Source organism: Petaurus breviceps, unplaced genomic scaffold (assembly GCF_028583685.1).
Source record: "Petaurus breviceps papuanus isolate PSGF00001 unplaced genomic scaffold, PetGlider_PUasm1.0 218, whole genome shotgun sequence".
In the NCBI taxonomy this organism is placed as follows: Eukaryota; Metazoa; Chordata; class Mammalia; order Diprotodontia; family Petauridae; genus Petaurus; species Petaurus breviceps.
In genome coordinates this window covers 9,225,450-9,239,401 of record NW_027185872.1, presented here as the reverse complement: position 1 = coordinate 9,239,401, position 13,952 = coordinate 9,225,450, and the positions used below count along the sequence as shown (strand labels likewise).

Here is a 13,952-nt window from a genome sequence, read left to right as displayed (position 1 = left end):
AGAGAGAGAGAGAGAGAGAGAGAGAGAGAGAGAGAGAGAGAGAGAAGCAGAGGCAGAGAGATAGAGGCAGAGCGACAGAGAGACAGAGACAGAGAGACAGACAGAGACACAGGGAGACATGGGGTGGGAAGGAGGAGGGGAAATGGAAGCACTGAACTTTTCCTGGCATTGGGATGATATAGGGTCATTACTAGTGGAGATGGAGGAATCCACTAAATGGCTTTTAAGGACGGAGCCGACTTGGGCATATCTGTGGGCAGCAGGGATGGAGCCCGGAGATTGGAAGAGGCAGCCCCTCCCCAGAGCCGGCCCTCAGTGAGATGGTCTTTGGTTGTAATGGCAGCTACTTCTCCCAGCATCATTCCAAAAGACTATGCAATTGTTGAAGAAAGCTTTTCAAATGCTCAAGTTTAAAATCCTGCTGGCATGTGAGGTCCAAAGCATCCTACGGAAAACCTAATTGCTTCCTTCTGACCAACATAGGGAAACCAAGCCAAGAACCTAATTCTCGGGAACGGTCTCCACTTTCCAATGCCTTTTATGGGCAGCTCTGTGGGCCCCCTCTCTGGCCTTCTTTCCTGGCTCCCTCACCTCTGTATACAATCCCCTTTCATCTCATCAGGGCCACCTCCTTCCATGGTACAGAGATAACTTGTTCCTTTGACCTTCTGAACCTTGAACTCTAACCTGAGTAGAGGCTTCATCCACACTTGCATCCCCCTCCCACTGTCCAGACCCAATAGGAGGAATCTCTGGTTTAATTGATCAGTAACAAGAAAAGATGAAAAGTTAGTATTTCTTCTCAGTTAATGTGTCTAGATTAGGGTTGGTTAGGTTAGGTTCTCTTCTATTTGGAAATCCACATGCTGAAGTCAGTGTAGAGCAGGGAATCCAGCATTAGGCTTGAGAATCAAGACTGCCTGGGTTCAAATCCCTCAATCATTAAGAAACCCCGGACAAGACATTTAACATGTCTAAGACTCAGGATCCTCATAAAATTAGTGGGACCTCTAAGGTCCCTCTCATTCACTCGGTGATACCATGATAATGCTATGGTGGGTGAGCGTGAGTGTGCCCCAAACAGATAAAATTCCAGAAGCCCAGAAGCAGGGTGGTACACACCTTGGACATCCTAAGGACCTCAGGGTGCCTGAGCCAGGCCATTTAGAAATACTACTGAACTAAATGGATGGCAAGGGTCAGGATTCTGGTGGGATGGTAAAAACTTACAATGCCAATGGTTCTGGAATTAGATATTAGCACCAACCAAAAGCTGAGGATTCTCACTGTTATAGACCTGGAGGTTTAGAGCCAAAGTGAGAGAGAAAACTGCCCTGGGGGACACCCTGGCATTCTTACCTTCAGCATAGTGAACTCATAAGGCTGGTAACCTTTGAAACTCTCGTGGATGGCTGCCATGGTGTGTGAGGTTTTCTCCCAGAAATGAAGCAAGGTTGTCTATTAAGAGAGAGGAACCCTCTTAACATCGGAGTGGTCAAAATTCAGGGCACTCTGACCTCTACCCTTAGTACCAATTTTCATGTATGTTGGGGACTCAGAATCACAGACTCATAGTTAGAAGGGACCTTCCTAACTTAACCTTAATTTAGAGCCCTGTCTGCCATAATCCCTTCATTTGAAGATTCAGAGACAGGGAGCCCACCCCCACCTCTGGAAGCAGTCCAGGCTAATTTAGGATAGTTCCTATGGTCAGGAAAGTTTTTCTGGCATCAGATCTCAATATGGTGCCCAACAGAACAAGGCTGAGCCTTCTTCCATATGATCAGCCTTCAGCCATAGTGTGCCTTCCCTACTTTTTCTCCTGACTAACCTATCCCATCCTCTATTTTTTTTCCCCATCTTTTCACCCTCCAACCAACACTCCATCGCAGCTGCATCTCAATCACCACACTAGCGAGATACCTGATATGTTGTGAGCACATGAGATAGGAGGTTACATCTGCTTGCTCCAAGGAGATCTACTTTTTGACATACATCATTCTTGAGTTGGTCAAAGTTGAGCTTTGCATGGCGAACTTGGGCTTGGACCTGAAAGGTTAACAGGAGACATTCTTCACCTGCCTTGATCCCTTCCTAAGTTTCCTCTCAAAAGACCAGACTCAGCCAGAGTGGATGGAAAGGCTTAATACATCCCATCTTTGCCACACTAAAAGAAACTGCTCAGACACTCAAACAACATCCTCTAACTGCCAGTAAGCATCATTGAGGGGTGAAAACCAAGTCTGGAATTTGGGGTTTGCTGGCAGACTTGATTGACCTTCCCAACTCTGCCTTACCTAGGCTCATATTAAAATTGTTCTGCTAATCCTAAGCACCCCCTGACTCATACTGGGGTTGTAACATCTTAGAGCTAAGAGGGAGAAAAAGTTCCTTAAGTAGAAAAACTTGCCATAACAGCCATACAGACAATTGAGAGTGGATCATAGTACTAACGGATCCCAATTCTTTCATTGGTTTCTCCAGGAGTTCATATCAGGGATTTTCACATGGGAAGTCTTAGAAATGTAGCCTGGTATGTTGGATAGAGTCATGGATCCTTAGGTTTGAGTCTAGCCACTGTGTAACACTGAACATGCTCCTTCACCTCTCATGGAGCTAGGGAACTCTAAAATTCCAAGTTCAAAAGGAGAGACTAAACTATACCAGTGGAGGTTTGTTCCCTTGCCTAGTAAAAGGCAAAAAGTCATAGATCTGGTGCAGAAAAATAAGTCTTGGGCATAAGTTTAAAAATAGTTTTAGAATTGGAATTTGGAATTGTGAAAGTACCATGTTGAAACCAGTGATAATGATGTTGATGACAATTAGAAGAGATGTAACCATTGTTTGCTGTAAAATATATTGAAAAGAATGACAACCATTTAAAATTTGCAGATAAGTACTTAAAATGAGAAGAAATAGGGACCCCACATTTGGTCAATCCCCACTTGAAGGTTAAGAACACCAGAATCCTGTGTCCTCAAGAGTCACAAGCCTTTCCCAAAGCTGGAGTGTGGGAAGCCTGCTGTGCTCACACGAAATGTGATTGCCCTCATAGGCAAGAGGGGGCAGCATCCTGAAAGTTAAAAAGGGAACATTTGCTGAGCCTTGAGGGTTGAGCATCTCATCGAGCTACTTCCCAGTTCATTCCCCATGTGAACTTCAAGCAGTCACACAGTGACTATTGGGCTCACTATCCCAGCCTGGGCATCCCAACCTTTCTCTGTCTTCTGGTCTGGAGGAACAGTGGAGTTCATCTTTCTGGGGTCTCAGTACATTTCTATTCATGGAATCCCATTGGGGGAAAGGAGCCACAGGGTTCCCTCCTCCAGCCTATGCCTGAACAAGATTTATTCCCTCTTCAATGAACTGGACAAGAGGTTATGCAGCTGGGGCCATGGAGACTTCCACTGTAGAGGAGCCCACCCCTTCCTAAAGTAGCTAAGGTTGCCCTGAGACAATGCTCATTGGGAGAAAATCCTTCCTGAATCCAGCTTAGATTGGCTACTTTGTGGCTTCCCTCCTTTGCTTCTGGTTCTGCTCTCTAAAGTCAAGAAGAATAGATGAGTCCCTCTTCTCCATGGCATCTCTACAATTACTCCAGGCTAGAGCAGTTTGGAACTATGCTCAAAGGGCTATCAGACTGTGTGTATCTTAATCCAGCAATGCCATTGCTAGGTCTATAGCCCAAAGCGATTTTTTGAAAAAAAGGAAAAGGACCTATTTGTACAAAAATATTCATAGCAGAGTTCTGTTTGTACTGGCAAAGAATTGGAAATTGATGCCCAGCAATTGCAGAATGGCTAAATAAGTTGTGGAATATGATGGTAATAGAATACTGTTGTGCTATAAGAAATCAAGAGCAGGCAGATTTTAGGAAAACCTGGAAGGACTTACATGAACTGATGTAAAGTGAAGTGAGCAGAACCAGGAGAATATTGTCTATAGTAACAGCAACATTATAACAATGATCAACTGAATGACTTAGCTCTTCTCAGAAAGACAATGATCTAAAACAATCCCAGAGGAGTCATGCTGAAAAGTGCTCCCCACTTCCAGAGAGACAACTATGGAGTCTGATTGCAGATCATAACATGCCATTTTTCACTTTCTTTTTTTCATTTTTTTCTTTTGATCTGTGTCTTCTTTCATAACACAACTAATATGGAAATATCTTTTTCATTATTGCATGTTTATAACCTATCAACTTGCTTACTATTTGGGGTGGGGTAGATGAAGGAGGGAAGGAGAAAATTTGTAACTCAAAATTAAAAAAAAGCAAATATTAACATTGTCTTAACATGTAATTGGGAAAAACAAAATATTCAAATACTCCCAGCTAAATAAGCACCCTCAGTGCCTTTTTCTTCATCTGATTGCCATAAGACATGGACATTATGACCTTCCCCATCTTATCTCTTCAGTGCCTAGTGGGATCATTTTGCTTCCTAAAATGCAGAGTCTGGAAGTGAGTATAATACTTTAGTCCCCTCACCACAGGATAAGTTTGGTATCAACAATTCAATAATCAAATCAAATCCATAGATATTTGTTAAATGCCTACCATATTACCATTATTGTAGGAAAGAAATAGAGGCAGGGTAAGAGTGGGTGGGTGGGGTGAGAAGACCACACCAGAGGCCTCCAGGGGAAAGAGGAAAAGAGATTCATGATTCCAGTATAACATAATCTGTTCTCATCCCATGTCCTTCCATAATTCGTCATGTTCATTATATGTCCTGCCCACCTCTTACTTGAGGCAGTCCAGAGGGCAGAAGGGAGAATGGCCCCCAAACCAAGAGCAGCCCAAACTTCTGTGGGAGCCAGCATCCAGAGCAAGGACTGGTGGGGGCAGCACCAGCAAATTTCGGTTGGAGATGCACAGGGGAAACCTTTTCACTTCAAACACTCAGGAACGCATCTGAGACTCCTTGTATTCAACCCCAGCAATCATCTACATGTGTTTCCTTTGTGGTGAAGATGACAGACCATGGAGAGTGCCCGACTTTGTGTATTTCATGCTTTGGGGTGACTCTCCTAAATCCCCTCCACATTGATGGGTCAGGTCCATAAAGCATGATAACTATGGATCTTCAAGGTTCTAGGGTTAAAGGGCAAAGGCTTTAGCATATGAGCCCCAATGACATGCTTTCCGCCATGAGATGAATTGATTATCAATTAGTTGACCAGACTTAGGTAGCTTTTAGAAAGGGATGTTTACTAAGGCGGTAAAATGCACAGGATCATTTCTCCCCAAAGTCTTTGACTCTCACTTTCTGGACTTTGATACCATGCCTCAGCTATCTCATCACACAGAAACTCCATTCACCTGTGCTGCCTTCTTAGTTTGAAATATCTCTTTCCCATGCTGTCCGCCCCCCTTCTTCTACTGGTGAGTTTGTCTCTGGGGGAATCCATGTTGAGGCAGGGCCCAGGCCAGCTGTCCTTCATTACCCTCCTAACTTCACTTCTGACTTTCTGGCTTCAGCACCTTTCCCTGCATGCCCCTCCCCCTCTTTTCAGCCCATCTTTACCCCATGAGAACACAAATACATTGAGGGAAGGGACTGTCTTCTTTCTTGTATTTGGATCCCCACTAATGTGGCACATGGTAAGCACTTAAATGCTTCTTGCCTTACCTTGCCTTGAAACACTCTCCCACCAGTCCATACAGAGTTAAAGGAAAACTGGACTCAAGCTAGAACCTTGCTAGAACCCTCAACGCATCCCTCTCTGAGGTATGGTGAAAGTTTTTGCTGGGCTCTTTTTTAAAGCTATGAATATGCTCCCAATTTGTCCTTGTCTTCTGACTTAGACATTACTGTCATCTATTCCAGGGATGGATAGGATACCAGTGGGATGATGGGAAATTCCCAAACCCTTTGATGCTCCCAGGAGAGTGAGAAGTAGGCCAGGAGGCACTCTATCTCTCCCTGCCTCCAAGCAATCCCTCCAGAGCAATTTGCTGGAATATTCTCTCCCAGCTCCCACTCCTTCCAATCTGCCAGAAATGACTTGATATTTTAGAGTGCTTTGACCTGTCTTGGTAAGTAACTTTAGAATCAGGGAGCTAGTCCAACGTGTCACTTGGGAAGCAAGGCAGCACCCCATGAACTAATTGCCCACAATAATTATTAGACTACTTAATGGCCCAAGGCATTGCTCAATGCTGGCTGATTTCCCTGCTGAACTGAGAGCACTTTCTTTACTGGCAGCATCACCAAGACTGGGAATTCTATGTACCATCGTGTTCTGATGGCAGGCACCAGGAGCTGCTTCCGGCACCACGGACAGTGGCAAGAGCCATTCACTCCATGCAAGTGGGGAAATGGGCTTTTATTCCTTCCCTCACAACCCAAGTAAATTATCTGCAATGATGTGACCATCTCAAGGTCTATTGCTTTCTTCCAATGTGCCTCAAATCTTCTCCCAAAGGAATTTCTTTTCCATGCATTTTTAAGCCTTCACAGGATCTCAGAGATGGCAGGAATATCAATGGTCCTACCTGAAAAGGGTCCCCTGCACAGTCTCTCTGGCAAGGTCATCCTGCTTTAGCTTGAAGACCTGCCCCCCACCCCCCAGGGTGGCCCATGCCAATTTGGGACAGCTCGAATGGTTGGGAAGTTCTCTCAGTTAGCTTTTTCACCTCTTCCCTTCCCTTCCCTGCCCTGCTCCTTGATCTGCCCCCTAGGGCCATGAGAACAAAGTACATGGGATACCCCTTTGCCTTCCAGGTTATCAGGAAGAGTAGAAGAGGAAAAAGAGAAGGAGATTTGATGTGAATCAAAGAAGAGAAAGGAGCTGAAGACTCAGGTGGGAATCTTGATCTTTTTTAAGGAGGCAGGAGAGTGGAATCTGGCCCAAGGGAGGGAAAGAGAAGGACTGTGCCTGCTCAGAGCTAAGTCCCTGACATGAGCCTCCTCCAAGGGGACTGGGACCTCTAAGAAAGAGGCAAGAAGTGAAGCTAAGGGACCCCGGATCAGCCAGGACAGAGCTCCAAGACCTTCCAGTGGCCTCCTCCGTTGTCCACTTCCTGTTGCTTTATCTTTCTTCCTCTTGTCATCTTCACACTCCTGGAGAAGACCCATGGCTAACCACTGCAGGTCCTATGTGGTCCTTAAAATGGCAGAAGTTCTTTCATGGGGCCTCCTCCATCCACAGAATGTCCCCTCAGAAAAGAAGCCAGTGACCTTTGGGCTACCCAGACTCAAAGTCATTCCCACCTTTCTTCTCACTTTTTATTGGATGCTCCTGCTAAGGCCTTGGGAAAGCATCTCAGGATGATCATCCTCATTCAAAAGGAACAGAATGGTTAAGAAGTAAGGCAGGCATGGTTTAGCTATGGCTATTGAGAAACTGTTAGTGTGTGAGCAAATACTGGAACTTGACAGGGCAAATCATCAGGGTGGAGAATGTTTGGGTTAAAATCAACAAAAGCGGGGCGGCCAGGTAGCACAGCAAGTAAGAGCACCGGCTCCAGTGTTGAGAAGACCTGGAGATCGAATCCTGGGCTCAGACACTTAGCACCCACCCAGAAACACCTGGCCGTGTAACCTTGAGCAAGTTACTTAACCCCAATTGCTTAGGGGCGGCCAGGTGGCTCAGTGAGTAAAGAGCACCGGCTCCACTGTTGGGACGACCTGGATCAAATCCGAGCTCAGATACTCAGCACCACACCCAGAAATAATAACTGGCCATGTAACCTTGAGCAAGTTACTTAACCCCAATTGCTTTTTAAAAAAAAAATAAAATCAACAAAAGCAGAAATAAAGCAATACTGGCACCAGAGAACACAACAGGCCATCTGGACAGAAAGAAGAAGTGTGCGAGGAGCTCTGAGAACAAATTGCAAGCCTTGGCCAGAGGCAGAACATAGCAATGAGGCGGGACTTCAGGTGTCCAGAATCCATTGGAGCCTCCTCTGCTAAAAGAAGAACAGCTCATAACTTCTTGACTTGTTCATAATAATTCTAACTTCCAAAAGGTGGCAACATCATTGAGAGGAATTTCTATTGATGGTTCTGCGTCTCATCAACAAGAAGAAGCTGATTTCTGGGATGAAAATGTTAAGGATGTGCAGAGTGCCTCTGAGGATTTGTGTTGGAAAAGGGAGGAAAAGTTCGCCTCGGTCTGGCAAAGGCACTTAGCTGGGGAAGGAGAAGGAGGAAGTCTCTGTCCATGGTCCTCATTAGCTTTTATCTGAAGGATTGTGTTCATTTCTGGGCACCTGAGGTTAGGGATGACCTAGAGACTGACCAGAGGTGAAGGGCCTTGAGCTCATGCTATATTAGGGGTTCTGAGGGGACTGGGCTCAACTGATTCTGGAAAATCAGTGCAGAGCTAAAGTCCCAAGCCCCGAGGTTCCCCAGACAGGATTCCCTGCAGCACTGCCTAAACAGGGCTCAATGCTGTTTACTCTGGACCCCAGGACAGGCAGCAGATGGCAGCCACTGGCTCCAGGTGCAGCAGGGGCTTGTGAGCTGCCTCTCCAGCTTTCTGGTGTATTTGTTTTATGAGGGCTGAAGATCTTGAAGCCGTCTAAGGCCATTAAACTTGGCTTGGGAGACACAGACCACATTGTCTTAGCTGAGGAAGCCTAATGATGTTACATTAAAATGATGCTACTTTAATGTGATTTGCTGACATGTCTATACCCTCTCTTCTATTCACTGTGCACTCAAGGCTCTCCTTCATACATTTAATCATTAGCATCTGTTTGGATTGACTGTAAAGGAGAGAAGCTCACCCAGAGCCCTGGCAGGTGTAGGCTGAGCATTCCTCCAAGGGCACTGAATGCCCTCATCAAGTCCAAGGTTCTGCCCCCAGCCTGGGAGACTGTGAGGTGCATGGGCTAGGACTCCACTCTGCTCCTGTTGCCCTGCTGCGGCCCCTGTCATGCCAATCTCATCACCTACCATCTCACCTCTAGGCTGCCAACTCGAGCCTGGACTGGCCCCACCTCCTGAGCCTCCTCTCCATCCTGGTTGGAAGGCTGTAGGGCAGAGTCCCAAAGCATCCTCCAGATGCCTTCCTAGACTCTGGGGCTCACTCCACTTTGCATCTGCTGCCTTGCCTACACCTGCCAGGGCTCAGAGGCCAAAGGTGGCACTCACATCATCTCTTTTGATCCATTTGGTTTAAATGCCTGGAGCCATATGGCTAGTATCTAAGGAGGATCTGAACCTAAGACTTTCTGACTCCAAGTCCCACACACGTCATGCTTTCTCTAGACACAGCCTTCTTGCTTGATCCAAACTCAGTAGCACCTATGAGAGCCTTGCCGTGTATGTGCATTTTCAAATGATATTCAAACCAAGATCTAAGTTACACTCTGCAGACTTCTGTGGTCTGTTATTGGTAAAATCTGTCTCAAGGCCCTTCTGCACAACGTGCCAGATGTGAGAGCTTGCATGCCAGCTGCCAGCTTCTGTGGAGGGCTCCTGACTGAGGACCACCACTCAGTACAGTGAGCCACCATCCAGAGGTGAGACTCAGGTCAGAAGGGCAGCGGCAGAGAGAGTGGACAAAGGAAGGTGCAACTGCAGCCCCAGACAATGACCAGGAGGCACCAGCAGGGGGCACTGGTGTTCCTCATTGCAATTGGACTCAATAGCAGCTGGGCAGAAGCTTGAATATGTCATGTGTATTGTGGGTGAATATTATGTATCAGACAGACCCACTACCCAGATGACGAGGCTCTCGGTGGTTGTCCAGGCTGACTCTAGGGTACCGGACCCTGTTCAGTGCCGGACTCAGACCCGCCCCAGCCTGTGTTCTGCTGGCTGAGCCCACGAGAGCCTGGGAGTCGTGGAGATGCAGCCCGGTCCCTACAATGTTAAAGAAGGATTTCTTGGAAGGTGATGTCAGAGGAGACGCTTTGGTCTCTGTGAGGCTAAGGCCGGCAAATGACCAAGACAGAGAAGACCTGAAGGAGCCGATAGTTGAATGCCTAGCGAGCATGGCAACAGTCTGCCAGCAAACTCCAGCCCAAGCTCCAGGCATTGGGCTGAAAGCTCTGGGGCTCAGCCATGTCTGCAGATTTGGTTCTTAAACAGTCAGCCCCAGCTCTGGACCCTACTGGACAGCAAAACGGCAAGCCCCCATCTGATGTGAAGTCCTAGGATGCAGCCATGTCCCACATATCCAAGAGTGCCATCTAAAAGATTAACTGAGCATGCCCAGACAGGTGCCAGGGAAAACATTCCCAAATGCCAGGAGACTTCTTTCCACCAGAAGACGGTCACAGCTTGGGCCTTTGCTAAGGAGGACCAAGAAGCCACCTTTGGCCTGAGGGGAGGCTGTGGGAATCCCAGGGCAAGGCTGCCCCCTTGTGGTGACCCCTATCCTTGCTAGAATCTACCTTTAGATTTGGAGGACCCATAGTCAGGCACACAATGCCCTGAGGAGACCAAAGTATTCATGGAACCAGCTTTTACAGAAACAAGGAAATAGAAACAAAGCAAGTGCCCAAGGAAGAGAGGCTGGCTAAACACACGGGGTGACCAGGATAAGCTGAGGCGACCAGAGAGGCAGGGAAAACTTGTCTGGACTGACGCAGAATGGAGCCCCAAAGGAGAGGTAGGGACATGAAACTCCCTCTCCAGTGTGCAGAGGTGGGGGATTGTGGGTGCAGAACATTGCATATGTTTTTGGTTTCTTTATTTTTTTTTTGCTTTTTGGAGGGCAATTGGGGTTAAGTGACTTGCCCAAGGTCACACAGCTAGTTTTTGTGTTAAGTGTCTGAGGATGGATTTGAACTCAGGTCCTCCTGGGCTGGTGCTTTATTCACTGCACCACCTAGCTGCCCCGGAACATGCATACATTGCTGGGCTGCCTTTTTCCTTCTTCTGTGGTAGGGGATGGCTCTCTAAGTGAGGAGAAGGGAGACATATCTAGAAATGTAGGGGATGTAAAAATTAAAGTTATTATAAACTTAAAAAAAACATGGTGACCTTAGGACTTAATTATAGCCATCACTCGATACCAAAATGAACTAAACTGGAAAGCACATTGTCTAATACATTTGATGCTTCAACACTAAATCTCCCTTCATACCATCCATGCCCAAAGCACCAACCCCCAAATACACACCAAGAGCCAGGAACTCAGAGCGCCTAAGCCCTGCTCCCCATAATGGGCCTTCAGGCATAGCTCACAGAGAGACTGCAGAGGAGGCCCAGTGCACACTGGTCCTGCCCGGGACACCAAGGGCTTTGCAGCCAGGCCCTTCTAGAAGGTTCCTCCTCCAGCCTCATGTCCTCTGTCTCCTTCTCACCTTCAAACTGTCCCCAGATGTTTCACTCAAAAAGCAGAAATGGCATTTCTAACACAGTGAGTGGGAGTTTGGGAACTTCTTCCAGAAAGGCACCCAGTATCTTCTCCTCACATCTAAAAGCCACATTTCACTTGATCCTAACCCAATTCTTCTTTATGGTACCTTAAAAGATCTCTAAAAGCATTAGCCTCGTAAAAAGTACCCTTCCCATAAACGCCTGGACATCAGTGCCTGATGGGGACCAGTTACTAAACCTCAACAATTTGTTGTCAGCCCTCACTTCTCCTTAAGAGAATTAACATCAGTGGTCTGGAGTCCCCCTCAGTCCTGGGGGGCAGGTGTCTGGAATGCGAGCCCCCACGGCACCCTCACCCAAAGCCTCCTACCTTCCGAAACTTCTCCATTTGCTTGTAAAGGTCTGGGTCCAGCTCCTGAGACACATCTTTCATCCATAACAGAGCGCCACGGTACTCAGTCCGATACTGTTCCATACGGTTCACAGTCAGCCAGGTATCAGAGATAGCCCGATACCGAAACGTCTCCACCTCCTGGTAGAGTCGGCACAAAGGGCTCCGCAAGGCCAGCCTGAGGGAGAGAGGGAGGCCAACCTGAGGACACCGCTGCAGGATGAGGGAGAGAGGGAGGCCAACCTGAGGATACTGCTGCAGGAAGGAAACCACAAAATCCTCCCACACCATTTCTCTTGCTAGAATGGTTCAGCCTCAAGGAGGTGTGACTCAGACTCATCAGGGACCCACTGGCATTGTTCTTGGATCAACAGGTCTGGTGTCCTGTTATTGCTGTGCCTGAGGAATGGGCATAGAGTGGGGAGGGTAAGCCATGCCTGTCCTACAGTGTGGAAGGTGAGGATAACTTTTACGGAGCTGCTAAGGTGTTTCTCATAACTACCCTGAAGATATGATCATTACATCCATTTCACAGAAAAGGAACAGAAAAATAAGGTGGCAGGATGCCCCATGCTCCTGATATTCTAGGTCCAGATGAAATAAAAACAGGGATAATAGGAAAGTCTGAGGACTGCAAAGTGCCTTCCACACATCCCAGCTCTCCCAAAAGGCACTTCATCTGGGCGTTCTCTGGTCCCAGCATGGATCATCCCTCCAGAGGTCCGGGTAGCCTGCAGCCTTGCCAATGTCCTCCTCTCAATCATCCCTGGGGTCCACTTGGTGGGCTCACAGCCTCCTGGGTATTCTCTAGCCATTTTGCACAGGCCTTCCACCGAGGAGTCCTGTCTTCATTGCATGACTGCCTTGTCTCTTTTTCCTAGGAGGATTGCCCCCATTTTACAGGTAGAGCAAGCTGAGTCACTTAGTCCCACAGACAGAAGGGGTTAGATTTCATCCAGATCTCTTCTCTCCAGTGCTAGGGCTCTCTCTATTTTCCCTGGCTTCCAGCAACATCTGGCATTCTTGCTTTTGGCTGTTACCACCCTCCCTCAGTAATCTTTCCTTTTTAGGAGGCTTTGAAAGGGGAGTCCAATACAGACACCTCCTTGATGTTGCCTTTCCAGCTGGAAGCCACCATGAGTCTGAAGGCCTTGAGGACCCTGAAGGAAGTGAGGACCACAGGATAGGGGACAGTTGTGTCTATTGTTTATGGGCTAAGATTCCAAAGGACCTGTGTTGAAACCACCTTCTGACAGAGCTGTGATGGTCTCTGAGGGGAAGACTGAGGCAGACTTGGTGCTGTGGCCAGTGTGGGGATCTGCTTCACTGGCCTGGACATGTTTGTAACAGTGATTTTTTTTTTTTTTTACCTCCACTTTATCCCCTCCTCCCCACATTGAGAAAGCAAGAGGGAAAGAGGTGTATTTTTGTCTGAAAATTATAATAAAACAAGAAAAAGAGGAAGATTAGGCAGGGGCTGCTCTGAGTCTTTAGGGGACTTCTTTTGTGTTATTACTTCCTGTGAGTCCTGAGGGTTCTCTGAGGGTGGAATAAAAGCCGCCCCATGTCCAACATATACATCGCTACCCTGAGGGTTTGTATGGGATCTCAGTATCCCTTTGACCCACATCTGTGCTAACTTGGCCTATAGCTGGACACATGCGCTTTCTGGACCAATCCCCAGGCTTCTGAAGGCCCTGAGTTCAAGAAGGGCAGCAGCTCACCTTTGCTGAGAGGAGAAGCAGAGTGCCTTCCCCGTGGCCTGCATCATCTTCCCTGCTCGAGTTTTGTCCTGGGAACCCTGGGAGCGAAGGAACCTTCCCAGCTCACTCTCCTCCTGTGACAGAACTGAAGAGAGAAGAGGAAAAGGGAGAGGAGCAGAGTGAGGATTCCCAAGCTGTCTGGAGGGGGTAGCAAGCACAAGGCCCTCCTTGTAGAGAGCCTGATGATGAAGAGCAAGCGCCCCCCCATCCCCCTCCCCATCCTCCCCACCCCCCGTCTCCCAGCCCCAGAGAATTTTCAGAGAGCTCTTCCATTCACAGGATGAGAGCTCAAACATCGAGGGGGACAAAGCCCATCTGTCAGGGAACTGGGCACACGGCTGCTGAAGCTCTACACCAGGCCCTGTGCTGACCCGTAACCAAGCCACTGACACTCCCTCTCCACCTGCCCAGGTGGGGCCCAGCTGCTCAGCACACCTGCCTGTGACTTCCTCCAGCCAACATTCAGCTTGTCTGTGGTTTTCTATTTACAGCATCACATTTGAGGCAAGA

The 13,952-nt window shown here is 47.7% G+C and overlaps 1 protein-coding gene across 2 annotated transcripts in view; it reads right to left on the bottom strand.

Moving 5' to 3' along the window:
* The window catches only part of ICA1 (islet cell autoantigen 1), a 34,540-nt gene that overhangs the window by 6,049 nt on the left and 14,539 nt on the right, over window positions 1-13,952 (bottom strand). Inside the window, exons 4-7 of one of the 2 annotated variants that reach the window (XM_069094456.1) lie at window positions 13,404-13,527; window positions 11,659-11,857; window positions 1,924-2,049; window positions 1,360-1,458 (exon numbers count right to left, since the gene is read on the bottom strand). In XM_069094456.1, coding sequence (XP_068950557.1) covers window positions 1,360-1,458; window positions 1,924-2,049; window positions 11,659-11,857; window positions 13,404-13,527 — 548 coding nt within the window. Of the gene's footprint in view, window positions 1-1,359; window positions 1,459-1,923; window positions 2,050-10,707; window positions 10,890-11,658; window positions 11,858-13,403; window positions 13,528-13,952 lie in introns of those variants that run through there. The other variant, XM_069094457.1, reaches the window with a different exon arrangement.